This window comes from Camelus bactrianus, chromosome 7 (genome assembly GCF_048773025.1).
Source record: "Camelus bactrianus isolate YW-2024 breed Bactrian camel chromosome 7, ASM4877302v1, whole genome shotgun sequence".
In the NCBI taxonomy this organism is placed as follows: Eukaryota; Metazoa; Chordata; class Mammalia; order Artiodactyla; family Camelidae; genus Camelus; species Camelus bactrianus.
The window spans coordinates 78,824,232-78,842,879 of NC_133545.1; the positions used below are offsets into that span (position 1 = coordinate 78,824,232).

The 18,648-nt window shown below is 37.8% G+C and overlaps 1 protein-coding gene across 1 annotated transcript in view; it reads left to right on the plus strand.

Annotated features, from left to right (window-relative positions):
• The window catches only part of NME8 (NME/NM23 family member 8), a 30,770-nt gene extending 14,570 nt beyond the window's left edge, over positions 1–16,200 (plus strand). The window contains exons 10-15 of the mRNA XM_010947657.2: positions 5,252–5,424; positions 10,841–10,985; positions 11,676–11,783; positions 14,374–14,525; positions 15,107–15,251; positions 15,963–16,200. Coding sequence (XP_010945959.2) covers positions 5,252–5,424; positions 10,841–10,985; positions 11,676–11,783; positions 14,374–14,525; positions 15,107–15,251; positions 15,963–16,200 — 961 coding nt within the window. The remainder of the gene's footprint in view (positions 1–5,251; positions 5,425–10,840; positions 10,986–11,675; positions 11,784–14,373; positions 14,526–15,106; positions 15,252–15,962) is intronic.
• The last annotated feature ends 2,448 nt before the right edge of the window (positions 16,201–18,648 follow it).

Genomic DNA, 18,648 nt, shown 5'->3' on the forward strand with positions numbered 1-18,648 from the left:
AATTCCTAAAGGATTCTTTAAAGGTGTTTCTGGGATCTGAGCAGTCTGAATTCTACACCTTTACTCTCTGTGCCCATCTCCAGACCTTTCTTGCTTCTCCAGAATCAAAGGGAAACTTCCTAACAAGCAGCTGGCCACAGGTGAGGCCGGGGGCTCTGTTTACGTCCCCAGCTAGAGAGAAGGGGAAGGTAGTGTGATGCTTTCTCCACTGAGAGCATTGGGAGTGTCTGAGCTCAGATTCAGAAAGCAGAACCTGGAGACAACATCAGACCTTGGAAAGAACAAGCAGAGGCCTGTGATTCCCAAGGGCAAGACAGATATTGGCCTTCACTGGGCCTTCCTGACTCCTGAAAGTCCAAAATGCAGCTGAACAGCGTTACTGAATTCCCTGCCCTTGAAGCCCATCTCTCTGAGGGATCTTTCCAAATGTTCCTGCAAGGAAGGACGGCCTGCTGGCTTCTACAGCACGGACTCGTAGCTTAGAGACCGCCTTGCTTTCCAGCTACAAGGCTTCCAACATTTAACACACCAAAATCCAGACATAAACCCCAATGAGCCAGCAAAGAAAAATGATTCCACACCTAAGGGATCCTAGCAGCCGGAGAAGGGAAGATCTCCTCAAACATCAAAACACAAGCCCAGTGAAAAGGGACTGCTAGGGATAGGACAACCCTTCAATAAAATAACAGGACTGACATAACAAAAGTACCTGAGCTCCAAGTGCTACATACACATAGACAAAAGCCTTTCCAATTTGAATTATAAAAAAATCATAATTTGACCTATACTCAGTGGAGAATTACAGGGTGTGATAGTCACTTGAGATGCCAGTGAATGACTTGGAAAATCAGATGCAAGAAATAGCTCAAAGTACAAGAAAAGAAAGAAAGAAAGAAAGAAAGGAAGGAAGGAAGGAAGGAAGGAAGAAAGAAACAGGCATCCTCAGAGCAGACATAAGGAATCTGGAGAATAAACTGGGGAGATCAACATACTGAGAAGAGAAATTCCATGCAGAGAAGCAAGAACAGATGGGGAAGGTGTAATCCAACACATAACAGGGAAAAATAATTCCCTGGAATGAAGAAACACATGTGTCTGCCAATTGAAAGGGCTTACAGTGGTCCAAACTGGACTGATGCAAAAAACCACGAATATGGAAACATCCTGGGAAAAAACACTGTACGCCGTCTCCAGGGAGAAAGAACAGGCAGTGGTGTGCTTAGTATGTCCAACACCTGCAGCAGGTCAGTTTTGTAATGCCCCTCTCCTCTGTATGACAAAATTATTTTAAGAACTCATTATTGAATGAGACAAATAATAATGACCAAAAAAAGAAACATAAACAGTGAAAATTATCTTGTATGGAATTTGGTGCCTGTATGAATATATAAGCAAAAAATAAAAATAAATATGACAATATCAAAAATGAAACAAGTAACAGGTTAATACTGTATAACTATATTAATGCATTATTTAAAAAAGGAAAAACATGTATATTCATTAGTCTATCACAGAAATGAAGTACTGTTTTCATTTGTAAGCCTTAACTTTGGAAGATTTGTCAATGACCTTCTCAAAATTGGTCTTTGCTGTACACTCCTGTTTTATACACAGAGATACATAAAACTCCTGTTTCACAGTAAGTTCCAGAAATTGCAACATTGCCAATAGCTCTGTTATTTTAGGATTGATTCCTCCATGCAGAGTACAGTGTACACTGTTTATTAAAGATAAATAATAAAAATGTGCTAACTTGAAGCTTACATATATATTATTGAAATTCAAACACTAACCACAGGAGTTATTTAGAAGGTTGATGAACCAAAGATTGGTTTTGAGAAGGAGTATTTTGTCACTAACATTGTTTAGAACTGCTCCTACATGTGTTGCTGAAAAGCTGCCTTACTTGGTTTTGTTATTGGTTCAAATGTCTCTACAGACAATGCGCCCCTAGTGACTTGACTTCAGGGGGATCCCCTCCACCAACTTTACATTTGCAGCAACCGAGGACAAGTTACTCATAAAGGAAAAAAATCTCTGACTGGCAGAGGACTTGTCATCAGACTGAGAGAGAAATACTGCAACCCCTGCATTCTTAATGAGGCCAAGGTATCATTTACCTGGTGGAGCAAAGGAAGATGTCAGGGACATGCTTAGGAATATATCACCTATGTACCCCTTCTATGGAAAATTTTTGGAAGAAGACAGAACCAAACAAAAAAATGAAAGACACCTCAATATAGGGGGGAAAAGAGAAGAGAAACAGTTATCAGTGAACCTTGGAATTTGTGAGTACACATACACACATTTATATAGTTCTGGGTTATAATAACTGGTGGAAGACTCTTGAAATAGAAGAAAATTCTGATAGATCCTAAATTATCTCAACAAAACCTAGGAGTTACTGAGTCTGTACGGCAAAATGGTTCAAAAGTTTCAAAGAGGAAAGATGAGTGCAGAAGGCAACTAAAATTATTTTAAGATTCTTATTTGAGTTTTCAGAAGAGGCGGGAGTGGATGGAGTGTTAAAGTTGGGAAACAGCATGCCAGAATGCAGTAAATATTTGGAACATATGTGTTCGATTACAGAAGCAGGTAAAAGATGGTAAACATCAGTGCAGTGGATAAGTATAATAGAACTTCCACAGTAACAGGGGGAAAACCAGAATGAATAGCAACATGCTCAGACCAGCCAAATAAGGGAAAGAAAAAAGAAGAAAATACAGTGTAAAATAGTATACATAAAGTGAGGTGGAAGGAATATAGTCAGGTGTATGGCTATTAAACTAAATATGAAAAGGTTAACTATCCCATTAAATAGATTACCAAATTAAGATTTTAAAAAGCCAAACTACGTACACCAGAAATTGACACAACATTGTAAACTGACTATACTTCAATAAAAATATTTTTAAAATAAAAATAAAAAAAGCCAAACTAAATTAAAAACCATGTAATAATAATTGATGCAGCAAGAATCATTAATGGGTGGTAAGTCCATTGCATGAATAATATGCGCATTTCCAAATAGTGTCCTCATAGACTTCTTATTACTCACAAAGTGGAAATGGTAGCTTTTCAGTGGAGAAGGCTGGAGGATACCACTTTGACCACATCAGTATCACCAGTAATGGGAAAAACTGACATCATGTACCTCCTATTGTGATGGCCAAGATGTTCAGAGAACTCAAGAGGAGTATAGATGCACAGAGTGAAGTTTTTAGCAAAGAGTTGGAAAATATAAAGAATATCCAAATGGAGTTGAAGAATAAAATCACTGAAATGAGTAGCACACTAGAAGGAATCAAGAATAGACTAAATACGGCAGAAGAACGGATCAGTGGAAATCACTACTACAGAACAGAAAAAAGAAAAAACAATGAAAAGAAATGAGGATAGTTTAAGAGAATTCTGAGACAACAAGAAGTGCACTAATATTTACATTATAGGGGTCCCAGAAAGAGAAGAGAGAGAGAAAGGACCTGAGAAAATGTTCAAAGAGATAGTAGCTGGAAATTTCCCTAACTTGGGAAAGGAAACAGTCACTCAAGTCTAGGAAGCACAGAGAGTTCCACACAGGATCAACCCAAAGAGGAACACACTGAGGCACACAGCAACCAAATTGACAAAAACTAAGGATAAGGAGAAAATACTAAAATTAGCAAGAGGAAAGCAACAAATAACATAAAAGGAAACTCCCATAAGTTTATTAGCTGAGTTTTCAGCAGAAACTCTATAGGCCAGAGGGGAATGGAATGATATATTTAAAGTGATGAAAGGGGAAAACTTACAATCAAGAATACTCTACCTAGCACTCTTGTTTAGATTTGATGGAGAAATCAAAAGCTTCACAGATAAACCTTAATTTGAAAAGATACACACACCCCAATGTTCATAGCAGCACTATTTACAATAGCCAAGACATGGAAGCAACCAACCTAAATGTCCATTGACAGGTGACTGGATGAAGAGGCTGTCATATATTTGTACAGTGGAATGCTACTCAGCCTTAAAAAATGATAAAATAATGCCATTTGTTGCAACATGGATGGCCCTATAGAACGTTATTCTAAGTGAAGTAAGCCAGAAAAAGAAAGAAAAATACCATATGGTATCACTCTCATGTAGAATCTAAAAAAAAAAAAAAAAGACAAATGAACTTATGTAAAACAGAAACAGAGTCACAGACATAGAATACAGACTTGTGGTAGCCAGAGGGTAGGGAGGTGGGAAAGGATAAACTGGGAGTTCAAGATATGCAGATATTGACTGGTATATATAAAATAGATAAACAAGTTTATACTGTATAGCACAGGGATATATATTCAAAATCTTGTAGTAGCTTACAGTGAAAAAGAACATGAAAATGAATATATGTATATTCATGTATGACTGAAGCATTGTGCTATATACCAGAAATTGACACAACATTGTAAACTGACTATATATACCTTTAAAAAAAATTGTAATGTCAATAGAAAAAAAAAGCTTCACAGATAAACAAAAGCTAAAAGAATTCAGCACCACCAAACCAACTTTACAACAATGTTAAAGGAACTTTTCTAGTCATCAAATCACAAGAAAAGAGAACAAAAAAAAAAAGAAAGAAAAAAATATTGAGTCTTTCCATTAAAAAATTTTGCACATATCAATCCATTTGTTTTTGATGCAATTGGATATTCAATTGTAAAGAAAAGTTAGATGTTAACCTCATATTATACTCAAAAATAAATTTCAGATGGAAGGGAGAGGTAAATATAAAAGTGAAGTAATATGAGTTTATATTTCTTACTAGAATATTTCTTAGGTATCTTATTTTTGTTCTATTATCTGTGGACAATATTTTCTATATTATTTTATTATATAAACTTTTCTATTTCATAGTTGATCATTGCTGGTATATTAGAGATCTATTATTAGTGTTTGTATTTTGATCTTGTCTTGGCCCCTACAGAACTCTTACAAGTGCTAGTTATTTCTCAGTTGATCTTCTGAGAATCAATGATTTCCTCCATAAATAATGATGTTTCTTTAAAAAAAAAAAACTCATTAAGTCAAATGTATACGATTTCATGAAATCAATTTTTGGATTGGTTCAATGAAAGTTGAATTAAATACATAGCCTTTGATGTGAGAGAGTGATACACCTTGTCTTTATGCGAAATTCAATTTGTATTTGTTTTACTAAACTCTAAATCTTTCGGCATGATTGTTAAACGTCAGTTTCTAATTATATTTTGGATTTCAACAGTTTACAAGAATATCTGGAAAGACAAAATATATCTCAGTTTTGTGATGTTGAAGAGAATATAACTAATACTAAGTTCATTGACGTCTTCTTCCCTGATTTTAAAAGAATGAAAAGCATAAAAGTAGAAAAGATACTGGCATTACTTCGACCAGCCCTCTTTCATGAAAGGAAAGGTAAGAGAGAAAGTATAAATTGTTTAACTATTTTGTACATGGGATTTGAATAAACCCTATAATAATTATAGTAAAAGGTATTACTTTAAAATTGAAACATTTACGGAAAAAGTACTTGATTCAAGACATTTAGTTAATATTAATTTACTAATTTCTCAATAAAAAGAATGAAACGCTTTTGTAGTTAAAGAGTTGAGAAAGTGTCTAACCTATATTATTGTGATACTTTTTTTTATAATTCATGAGCCAACATAAATGCATTGTTATTAACTAAAGTCCATAGTTTACATTAAGTTTTGCTCTTTGTCTTGCACATTCATTGGGTTTTGGCAAACTGTATCTTTTTTACAGCATCATATATGGTAGAATCACTGCCCTAGAAATCCCTTGTGCTGCTCCTGTTCCTCCCCCTTTCCTCCCTCCCAGCCCCTGGCGATCTCTGATCTTACTGGTAGTTTCACGTTTTCCTGACTACTCTGTAGTTGGAATCATGCAGTATGCAGCCTTTTCAGGTGGATTTCTTTCACTTAATAATATGTGCTTAAGGTTCCTTCCTGTCTTCCTATGGCTTAATAGCTCGTTTCTTTTCATAGCTGAATAACATAATATACCAAAGTTTGTCCAGCTACCCGTTAAAGGCCGTCTTAGTTGCTTTCAGTTTGGGCCATTATAAATAAAGCTGCAATAGGCAGCTCTGTTGTGAACAGGTAACATTGCTGATAAGTATCTCTCTGATGTGTTAAGCCACTCGTGTTTTGGGTTTAATTTTCTACACAGCATAATCTATCCTGACTAGTACAACAATCTGCTGCAAAATACATCTAAGTAATCGGTAATAACAGCTGGGTGTGGAAAGCGGTATGGTAAGAGATGGCTCACGGGGTAAGCAAGCAGGTGGGATGTGCAGCCCATATTTGAGTGGAAGGATAATGATGGAGCCACCAAGCGGGGACAGTTGCGTAAAGCTTCCTGGAGGAAGCACTGTTTGTACAGAGACTAAAAAAGTCAAGTTCAAGTTAGCCAGGAGGGGAATCTTGAATAGTTTCAGTGGAGTGCTTGCAAAATTGGGGTGAGAGATTATATACAGTGAACTCAGAACAACCCAGAATTGAAGTAATTTTTGAAAAGAATTTAGATGTTTTTTTATTTGAGGTTGGAAAAATCTGATTGCAGATAAATACTCAGGGGAAGGAACCAACCAGTAGAAAAGGAACAGTTGAAGATACAAGAAAGGGAGTGAAGATTAGGACAGGCCAAGGTCATTGAGAGTTGGGAGGAAGTAATTTCTGTAGCAGGTGTGGAGAATTGGGCTTAGAAGAGATTTGTCTTTTAAAGAGCAAGAGGGAAAGAGGGCTGGATAGACAGTTCCAGTTCCGGGTTGGTGGCAGGAGGTTGCAGGATGTGCCTTCCGCTGCCTGGTTTCTCCGTAAATAAGAAGCAGCATTATTGGCTGAGAGGAGGGGAGGCAACCCTGTAGTGTACATGATCCATCAGAGGCCAGGCCCTTTTCTTGGTCCACGTGTGCCATTTCTACCTGCTCCCCCAAGGACTTCACATTTGCAAATGCCCCTTCTTTTCTTATACTTTCTCTCATGCTGCTGGCTTTTTCCTATTAGCAGAGAAACATACTCCAACATAGTAATAAAGATAATTTAATGAAATAAGAACAAAACCAAAACAGCTTCACTGGATCTCACACTCCCTTCTCTGATACCTTGTTTCTCCGCTCCTTTGCAGCAGGCAACTTCTCAAGGAGTTATCTATGCTCAGTGAGTTGGCTCCTTGACCCTCACTCACTCCTGAACCCTCTCCAACTTAGCTTCTGCCAGAACTATTCTAGACAAGTTCACCACCGACCTCCAAATTGCCAAAATCCAACTTTTGAACAGCTTATCCTCCATTCACAGCTCTTGGCAGTGTTTAGCCCAGTTTCTGCTTCCATATTGGTCACCTTGATGTGGATTGCTGCTGAAACCCTGAATCCTGTCCCTGGTAGACAAATGTATTTGTTCAGTTTTTCTAAGCCAGGCAAATCCACCCTCAACCAAGTTGCAAAGATCTCACCTTCTACTCTTAATAATTTGTTGAAATAATTTTTCCCAAACACAGTATTCTCCTCTGAAGAATTTTGGTGATAGCTGTTAGCGTAATACCATATTACTGTGATAGACAACCCATATTGATACTTGAGGATGCCATAAAAGTGTTAATTAAAAAGGGGGAAAACAAACTTTGAAGTTGGTTATTCTGTGTCTCCCTCCGACTGATCTACTGTTTGACTCTAGCTTTAGTTTTTTTATCATTTCAGGTTTACTATGTTTGCCATTTGGTAGTAAGTGGTAACACATCACTCATCTTTTTCAATAAATGTTGACTATTATTGACATTTAACTCTTCTGGATCACTTCAAGAAATCCCAAAGTCTATGTAAATAGTTTAACTTGAGGAAAAGTGACATCTTCATTATAGTCTCATTTATTTTCAAGGAATACACTGTACTTCTATTCAACTCATCTACTACATCTTTTATTCAAATATAATAAATTTTATTCATTATAGCTGTTACCTTATTTTTCAATTAAATGTGGTAATACATGTTCCCAAATAAAAATTGTCACTTGCCATCTGCCTCTACAAGGATTAGGTCACTAGGCACGGCAGTAGCTGACCTCAGCTCACCCCGAAAGGAGTTCAGGGCCGTGATCAGGAATGAGGCACTCCGTGCTTTGGGAAAAACTGGCAGTACAGGCCTTCAGATGGTTAGATATTTTCAGGAGAAGATTTTATGAGCCCTAGTTCTTGCATCTTCTCATATCTGAAAAAGCACTAAAATCATTAATGGAGACATCTGCTCCTCGTGACTAGCAGCAACCTTATGCCAAAATGTGTGCTTGACTGCACATATCCCCCCAAATCATATATATATATGATTATATACATATATATATATGTACTGACATTCCCCTCTGCTTCTTCAGAGCAGTTCCCCAGGGCTGTCTGAAAGGCTGCCTCCCAGGCTATAGTCCTCATTTTGCCTCAAAGGAAACTTAACTCACAACTCTCACGCAGTGCATTTGTTTTTTCAGTTGACAATGTAAAGTTCTTTGCTTCAAACTATTCATTTAATAAAGGTCAGCTGTTTATAGTTGTTGTTGCTGTTTCAGTGCCAGATACGTCTTTTTAGGATTATTCTTAGCTTTCTCCCCCATAGTGAGTGACATCTTTTCCCCTCTAAATTTATTTTCTATATAAGATAGTGGCTTTTGTATATTTTTCCCTGCTGACCACCTTACTGAATTATGTTATCTAATAATAAATATTTACCTTTTAAAATAGACTCTTGAATTTTCCAAACAGCTTATACTCAAACAATGTTATCCATTTTGTTCAAATATCTTGTCTTTATGGATTGCTTAGTACTTCTAGAAAAATGTTAAATAATTACAGGCAGTTATGGGAAGAGGCTGCCTTTGTTTTACCCTCGACTGCTCTTAATGCCTCCAGTGTTTTCAATTATGATGTTGACTTTGGATTTTAGGCAAAATCCTTCTATTCCAAAGTATTTCTATTTGCTACGCGATGCAAAAAGACTTTGGATGTAATGCAATGCTTTTTTGTTATTTACTGAGATGAACATAAAATATTCTTTCCCCTTTGACCTGCTGGGCTATTGATGTAATTAGAATACATTTTCAAATGTTCAGCCTTCCTTGGGTTCCTCAGATAAACTTTCATAGCTCATAATGTACACCATCCTATTGGATTTTCTTTGGTAATATTTATTTTAGTTCAAATGTTCTTCTTTAATCTTTCCCAAGTATTGTCAGGATTATTCTGACTTTTCTTTGTTAAGCACACTGGGGGAGTTTTAAAAGCCCAATAACCTAAAATTTATTAATAAAGCTACTGAAGACGATCCTTCATTTTGGAGGAAAAAGTAGGCTTTTAGACAACTTTCAAAATTTCTTCCATAGTTACTTATCTGTTCCACTTTTTAAAGCTTCTTGGGTCATTGTGTGGCAATTTATACTTCCTTTGAGATTCATTTCTTTACTTTCAAATGTACTGGCATTGGGCATCCTACCAAAATAGTTTTAATATCATGGAGGATAGCTGTACTTATTTCTCATTCATAATGTACTTTGTGTGTTTTCAGTTTTTCCTTGATTAGATTTATTATAAGGTCACTTTCTTAAAAAAAATAGCATTACAATTTCTTTCAAAAAGCAGCTCAACAGTTTTTCTTTCATAATTTCTTAACTTTTGTTTTTATCTGTAACAATTCATTTGCATTCATTTTGATGTCTTAGGTGCCTATTTTCACTCCTTTTCTAACTCCGGATTTGAATTTTCTTCTTTTTATTATAATTCTTTAGTGCTTGGTAATTAAAACATTCCTGCTTTAGCGTTGTTTCCTAATTTTTAGTATTCACTGTTCTGAATTTGGAAATGGGTTGGCCATAATCGGAGACTCCGTTAGTAGAGGATTTTAATTCATACAATTTTATAATTATGACTGTTTATTATTTCTGTTTTCTATGCTTCCTTGCTATCATTTTTGGTTTTTGTATTTTGCTATAAGCACCTTTTGCGATTACTTTTTCTAGGATTTTTGGAAGATGAGTAATTTTTTAAAATGATAATTATGTTGTTTTTACCCTTTTGAAGTGTGTTTAAACTCGCACTTGATTACTTTGCAAAATCAAGAGGGAATAATTGTTTTGAGTTTAGCAGAGCTTTATTCCTCTCCCTGTTCTCAACCCACCCACTTCCAGGTTCTGTGTTCTTAGCTTTTGTTAATATTGTTTGAGGTTTTAGTACATAGATGGTGGTTATTTTTATATACATGTCTTGCCTTTTGATGGTATTTTGCAATTTACTTTTTGTTTATAATCAGGTTTATAACAGATTTATTTAAACTTTTCTTATATAAACTAGTTTTCAAACATCCCACAGTCTTTAGGTATATTAATTTCCCATTTTTAATCACTTAATTATATTTCATCTCTCAGTTATCTAGAGCCTATAGGTAAGCACACTTAAAAAAGATTAAATAATATTTAAAAAAATTTTAAAGGTATAAAGTTATTTTCTTTCCTGAGCCCTAGCATATCTGAGAATGTCATTAAATTAACTTTATATACGAAATAAAATTTACCTGATTATATAATTTTTTGGTGTAAACTCCCCATCCTCAAACCTATAGATTTTGGTCCACTGAAGAATTGGAAATGGCATCATAATTATGTTAAGAATATTGTTCATCTTAAATTAAAATCCAATAAGCTATTTTTGTAAACTTAAATTTCATATGAGAATGAAATGCATTCTATGTCCTCATGACAATACATTCTGTATTGTGTATATAACCAATAACCCAGCAGTTTGAAACTGATTATGTGGGCTTTTTATTTAGAGGCCGTTTTGAACATCATTGAAGATGAAGGCTTTAAAATACTGATGCAAAGACAAATAGTATTATCAAGAGAAGAAGCAGAAACACTGTGCAAGGAACATGAAAATAAAGATTATTTTGAAAGTCTTATAGAAAACATGACCAGGTAAAACAGATTTCAGGTTTAGAAAGCACAGTCTGATTTATGTTAGAATCATTTAAACCTTCTCTTAACCCTGCTTTGTGTTCAAGTCGCCAGACCTCTCAATTCTGTAAACTTGGGCTGAGCCTACTTCTCTGCCAGTCTCCCCTCCATCTCGAATCTCTGCTCAACTGTCTGTCTTCTCTAGCCCTCCTGGGATGTTATTAGAGCAATGCAAAGGTCCCAGGTGAAGTTGCTGGGGCCCAGCTGAGTTGAATGCCAGGATCCAGGGTGTGTGGCACCATCAAGTCCAAGTAGAGAACTGTGATGGACTCTCAAGGGCTTTGGTAATCCTAAAGATCACTAGTCCTAGGAGAGGAAAGGGATGCTAGAAATCTGTTAAGTTTCTAGAAAAGTAAGTGAAATGGCAGCAGGGTCAGAAGGCCAGCAAGGGTACATAAATCAGCAGCAGCATGGGGACCATGTAGGAAACATTCTGTCAGAACCAAAGCCTTTCTCTTCCCTTCCTTTCTCTGCTCCCATCCTTTTATGAATATGCTCTTGAGGGTACACCAACAGAAGTTAATTTCAGATGCTTGATGGAAGGGTTATTTTACTTTTTTAGTCTATTTAACAAATACACTTGTATTACCTGTTTGTAATTAGCTATGAGCCATACTTTTATTAACTTCATTTTTTTTTCTTTTCTAATAGTGGTCCGTCTCTAGCCCTTGTTTTATTAAGGGAAAATGGTTTAAGACACTGGAGACAGTTAATTGGACCAAGCACTGTCAAAGAAGCTGAAGAATATTTTCCACAGAGGTATGATTTGTGTCAGGGGTCCCCCACTTTTTTCATGGGAGCAGTTTTGGTTTCTTTTTGGATATGGGGCACAGGAACCACAGCTCCAGTCCAAGGGACGATCTCAGGAAAGCTACTTTTGCTGGATAAGGAGTGGACTGCTTATGATTGGAAGCCTAGCCTAGTGTCAACCTGGTATGGCCATGACTTTGCAAGAGAAGGATGTGGGCTGCTTGGTTTGGGGTGGAAAGTAAGTGGTAGATACCCTGCTGAAAGGCCGTATCTTGGCAGAAGTATCTGCCCCATGTACTGCTTAGGAGAAATTGTTTTAAGAAGAGTGTGATAGTAGCTGCAGGTTCTTTAGTTGATCATACGAGTTTCAAGACAGTGGTGACTGACTCAATATGTAGTCTCCAATTTTGTGGGAACATTTACTAAGTGAGTTTCCCAATGAGTTGCCGAAGGCAGCTAAACTTTGTAATCAGCCCAACACCTGGCCTGTCACCTGGCACAGAGTAGGGCACTATTTAAATATTTTTTGATCTTAACTTACAGGCTTGGTATCAGCTGGAGGCTGGGGATAGTATCTCACGCATCTCCTTTCTTGGCATGTAGCTGATGGAAATAAACTGAGCTGCAATTTGCTCAAATTCTTTGTGCCAATTTCAGAGTAGGATTGGATTCAGGGGAAGAAAGGCCCTTCCTTCAAGTGAGCAACAACCAACATGCTTTGTCAGGCACAGCAAACTTGACATACATGTGGACACAGTAAATAACAGTACTCATGAAACATCACTCATGCAGAAGTTGAAATGTTTTCTTTTGGGTCGGAGATCTTGAATCTGAGTTGTCCTGAATGGATGTATTTTACCCCAACTCTTAGCCCTACTCACTTATGTCATTGCTCCTGTGCCAGACAGTTACTATAAAAGATAACATGTGTTGGGCATTCTTTACGTGGTATGAGCAGGATGCCATAGAAGCTCTTAATGAAATTTGCATAGAATGTAATACATGGCATCAGAGAGAGGAATTCCTATTGACACAAGACCTATCCCTGTGTGCACATCTGTCTAGAAATTGTGGTCCCCAGTGTGGAGGCTGTGTACCAGCACAGCAGTATTTTCTCCAGGTGAAGGTACCCAGTGACTGCCCCTCTCCACCCTATGATTACACTGAGAATTCCCATCCCAAGCCCTTATGATCCCTAACATTGCCACAAGTTCATAATTACTCTTAGGCATTATTTTTGATTGGTTCTCACCTTTCTAGTTTCCTTGGCTCCTCCTAACTCTTTCAGGTTGCTTTAGAAATAGCTCTTCCAGCAGAGTTCTGCCCTTTCCTGCACTTGGGTATCAGATTCCACACTCTCCATTTCTTAATCTGAAATATGGTCACTTGCATACAGGAGAAACATAGCAACCCCGCTATCCCATCCTTATACACACACATGCAGAGCCTTTTCCCAATAACAGCATAACAGAGGGGCTGATTGTAGTTCTCTGCAGTGAATGGAGTAGGTGCCGGTGAGGGCTTAGCCTGTTTTCATTATTCATTGTGCAAATCCCTCATCCCTGGCAATCACAGGCTCCAAGGGTCTTAGTCTCCAAGTATCTTCAAATCAGAGGTATGAGAACAGCCAAAGGCTGAGTAGAAAGGTCAAGTTGGATAAGGAAAAAAGGAAATCTGAAATGGTCACTGAAGCCAGAGAGAGAAGAAGAGGATCTTAAAGCTGAGGACAGAAAGCCAAGTTTCCGGTGACGTCAGTCTATTAACTGGAAGGGACTTTATTCACCATGGCTGGATTTTGCGGGTTGCTTGCTTAGGACTGTGTATAAAGGGCAGAAAAATGTAATGAGCAGTGAGTATCTTCTCTACTGAAATAGATAGATAGAAAGACAGAAAAGGGGGCAACCAAAAAGCATCAAGGAACAACTGATTTTGGAGACACGTACTCATCTCTCACACAGAAACAGAACCCGACACAACTGTCCTTTACCATCAGTGTCACTCCTGCCTCTTAACACAAAGCCATCCTGTATGCTGCTCTTTTCTTGCTGCATTTGCTCACCTGGAGGGTTCTACTGTGGCATCTCCTGGATTCAGTGTTTATAATTTGGTATCTTTGCTACAGGGTCAAATGCCAGCTCTCCTGCTTGATAATATTTAGTGATGAAAGGGGAAGGAATGTTTCTTGATGGCTTAATATGTACCATACATTTCAAATCCATCATCTGACTATATCCTCAAAATCTCCTTCCCAAACAGGGTTTGTTATCATATTTATACTTGAGACAACTAAAGCACAGAGAAGTAACTGGCCAGTATCACACAGCTAGCAAGTCATGACACCAGGATTCTACAGTCTGTGCGTTTTCACTGCTCCTGGGTGTTCACACCTCCTTTCACAGTTGTCAGCATCCATTATCATGACGACTGAAACATTCATGTCTTCTCTTCCTAATGGCTGTTACCTCCTTGGAAGGAGGCAGCATACCCCAAGCCATCTTGCAATTACTTTCTTTTGCACAATGCAAATATGAATAGTTTTACACTGTGTTATGCTAAATTATATGTTACAACCGTTTTTAACTTGACTTCTTTTTCAAAGCTTATGCGTGCAATTTGCAATGGAAGGTCTGCCTGTCAACCAGCTGCATGGAAGTGATTCATTAGAAGCTGCTAGAAGAGAAATAAAGTATTTCTTTCCTCCACAAAACACGATAGCACTGATTAAACCTCATGTAACACAAGAACAAAGAGGTAAATATATAAAAATAAGGCCAATGTGTACATTTTCCTTCAAATTCTGTGAAAATTTTCAAACTCCAGGGAAGTTAAAAGAATAAAGCAATGAGCACCTTCATTGCCAGGAGGAGCTCTCCCAAGTTTAGGCTGTTGGGGAGATTTTCACAAGATTGACTTTATTTAGTTCCCTTAATGGTGCCCAGCTAGTTCTGGGGGAAGAGTTCAGTTGGTTCTCTCCTTGAATCCATTTCTAGCAAGAAGCTCCTTGGCATTTGCAGCACGGAGATGAAAACACGTCTTCACTTTTAGCACAGGAGCAGACCTCTTCCTCTCCCCCTTTTATTAAGTTCACTGGATGTTTCAGGTGGCTTCTGGAAAGATGGATCTCAGAAGTTGAACATCTATATTAACATATTAAAGTTCCTCTGAATGTCCATCTAGTGCTTCTCAAGTTCAATTTAGTTTAGCATGGTTTTGGTTTTTTAAACCATTGTATGCAAGTAACACTATTACTTTCCTTGGTTATTTCAATCTCCTTGAATATTGAGCAAAAGTGGAGGCAATCTGCAGGATTACCAAATGTCTGTTTTCCCTAGAGTATATCCTGAAGCTTATTAAAGAGGCTGGATTTGATATATCACAGATGAAAGAGATGCTTCTAACTGAAGAGCAAGCAGAAAAAGTTTATTTTAAAATAAGAGGAAAAGACTTCTATAAAGATGTATTGGAAATTTTATCTGAGTAAGTTTCTGATATATAGTTCTTTGCGTTATAAAAGTGGTCATTGTTCATTGTAGAAACTTCAAAAAATACAAAAATTCATTAAAACGTTCCATCTAATCTACTTCATGGAAAGACAGCCTGGTACTTATTTGGAGGGTTTTTTTTCCCCCTCTAATTCCTCCTCTCCTGGTCTTTTTCTGTCTTCTTCCTTCCTTTCTCTGTTTCTTTTGCTCTTAATTAATTTTTTTTAATGGAGGTACTGGGGATTGAACCTAGGACCTTGTGCCTGCTAAGCATGCACTCTACCACTGAGGTACACCCTCCCCCCAAGGTCTTCACCTTAGACAGAAACGATCTGCTTTTACATCCCTCCTTTGTCAGCCTACTTGATCTTTGCCTTAGTTTCCTTATCCATAAAATGGGGATGGTCATAGTACCTATCTTATAGGTACTCTTCTGAGGGTTACATAACTGATACATTGAACATACTTGGAATAGTGCCTGGCATGTATCCCTAGAATTAAAATACAGCACTCTTACAGTACCAAAACCTGTTGGAAGAAGGAGACTTTTTTTTTAAGAAGAAAAAGAAAGCACACGATCACACTGATAAGGACAAAGAATAAACACGAGCTCTCTGGATGATGCTGTGGCATCTGTCTTTAGCTGTGTCTGCCATCCCTACAGCTGTCGATAGCCCAGGTCTTCTGAAAGCATTGTTGTTTGCAGGGGTCCATCTCTGATCATGATTCTGACCAAGTGGAATGCTGTTTCAGACTGGAGACGATTGATGGGTCCCATAGACCCAGAGGAAGCAAAACTACTGTCCCCAGACTCTATCCGAGCCCGATTTGGAAGAAGTATTTTGAAAAATGCTGTCCATGGAGCATCTAATGTCCAAGAGGCAATGGACACGATTAATAGAATGTTTGAGGAGTTTGTTGCTGAGAACCCTGAGGAAAACTAGAGTGAAGTATCTCTTTAATTATTATTTTATCTTCTTTGCTCATTACAGTGGCTGGGCCGAGGACAAGGCTATTCTGCAAAGACCAGAACTTTCCCCACATTCCTGAATCAAATTTATTTCCTGCCAGACACACTAGGCTTCCCCATACCAGCCTGGAAGCCTCAAAGCCAAGCTCTGTAGATGCCAAGGACCTGGGAGACAGTGGGGCCAGTGAGACACCCATGGGTTTGCAAGCCTTGGTCTCAAGCTGGTTGTGCCCTTCTGCCACGACTCAGTCTCATGTAGTCTCTCCCCTTAATTCCCGTCCACTTCTTCACTCTGAATGGCTGAAATCTCAGTCAGCAGCCTCAACTTGATTCTGCAAGCTTCTGGGGACTTGGAACCTATTAACGACCTGTGGGTGCTATGTGATAATGTAATAGGATGGTAGAAATCATAGAGTGAAAGGCAATCATTTCTTTTCCTTGCCACTTTTCCTTGCCAAAGAGGTGCTTACTGGGGAGAGGTAGCGACGTGGTACATCTGTGGATTGAGTCTGCCTGGTTACTGATGGAAAACTTAAAAGCTTTTCTATCCTGGGTAGTGTGGGAGATAAGAGTATGAGTAGATGACTTTTCCCATCAAACCCACTTTCCTTCTTTGTTTTCAGAGAGCAGGCTCACAGAGGTACACCTGCTTGGCTCTGGCTGCTGACCTGAATTTGACCACACAGCTTCTTCATACATGGATGTTGTCCCAGCTGGATAAGCCAGACTGAGACTCAGCCTCCAGAGCACAAGGAGGATGCGATGTGAAATGGAGAAACCCCTCCACAACCACCCTGGTTCCTCAGGAAAAGAAGAGTACGTTGTTCCCTAATCTTATCATTTAGGCTATGATTTCTCCAGGTATAAGAACATTGTACCAAAATGTTAGATGCATAAAATAAAAGTACATTCTGGTATACTGCCGTGCATTCCAATAGTCTGACTCAGTTATAGACCAAGGCATGATGACACAACCATTAAACGTCTATGTGGGGGAAATACATATTGTGTGTCTGCTTGAACTGGGGGTTCTTGGTTAATACAAAACTATGGGTTCTTGGTTAATACATGATAATGAAGGTTGTTACCTTCGGGGAAATTCAAATTAAATGGCGAGACAAAACTCACAGAAATAATACCTAATTATAACCACCATCAGACAGGACCTTATTAAGCATGTTGGTAATGAGCAACGGGGTGGGGGTGGTGAGTGGAACTGCATTCTGTTTATAACATCTATTACAAATATGGTGCAGCTCTCTCCTAACACCTACATGTCCCTCCCTTTTGTGATGAGGGGAACATTATGAATAATATTGGGGATTTTGAATTAGTGTGTATTTCAGTGCTGAACTGACGGGTGTATGTTTGATGGAGCTGAAGAACGTAAGGGATGAAGTAGATCTTGAAAAATGGGTAGGATTTTCAAAATCAGAGGCAAGGGAGCAAGAAAGAGAATTCAGTTTTAAAAGTTATATATATATATTCACATTGTGCTGGTTTCTGTCTTGTGCCACTATCCTCTGTCATAACACTCTGAGGGGACTAGTGTTATAGGTATGTTTCAGACATTCAAGAATCATTTGTTTAGCTCTTGCTGGACACTGTTGCAGGCCTGAATATACACAGTCCTTGTCCTAAAGGAGCTTAAGACTCTAGCGGCTGGACATAGAATATTAACATGTGTTCTAGGGATCTTAGGGGTAAGCACAAAGTGCTTTGAGCAGATGCATATAGGAAATGGAGAGGGAAAATGAGATGTAAGCTATCCAGACAGGAGACATTGCAAAGTGAAAAATGACAGCAACCGAAAATAATGTAGAAATGTGAGTCAGTGATAAATGGAATGATCAGAGAATACTTAGAAGGCTGCATTGTGTCTGCAGGACTTGATAATTGACTACCATTCTACTAAATAGGTGGGAAAAGATACAACTGGTGTACTATACACAAAAAATCAACCAAATACAAAAAGAGGCAGTAATGGAGGAGTTGAGGAACAAAAGCATGTAGGACACACAGAAAACAAATAGGTAAATGGCAGATAAGTCCTTCCTAAGCAGTAACTGCTTTAAATATACATGGAGTAAATTCTCCAATTTAAAGGTGGAGATTGGTAGAATGGATTAAGACATGCGATCCATTTATATGGTGTCTATAAGAGATTCACTTTAGATCCAAAGACACAAAAAGCTTGAAAGTAAAAGGATGAAAGAGTATATTTCATGCAAATAGTAACTAAAAGAAAGCTACAGTGGCTATATTATTATCAGAAAAATATATTTTGCATCAAAGAAGTTTGTATGAGAGATAAAAATGAACATTATATATTGAAAAAGGTGCAATTTGTCAAGATATAACAATTATAAACACATACACACATAACAGAACCCCGAAATATATGAAGCAAACTTTAACAGAA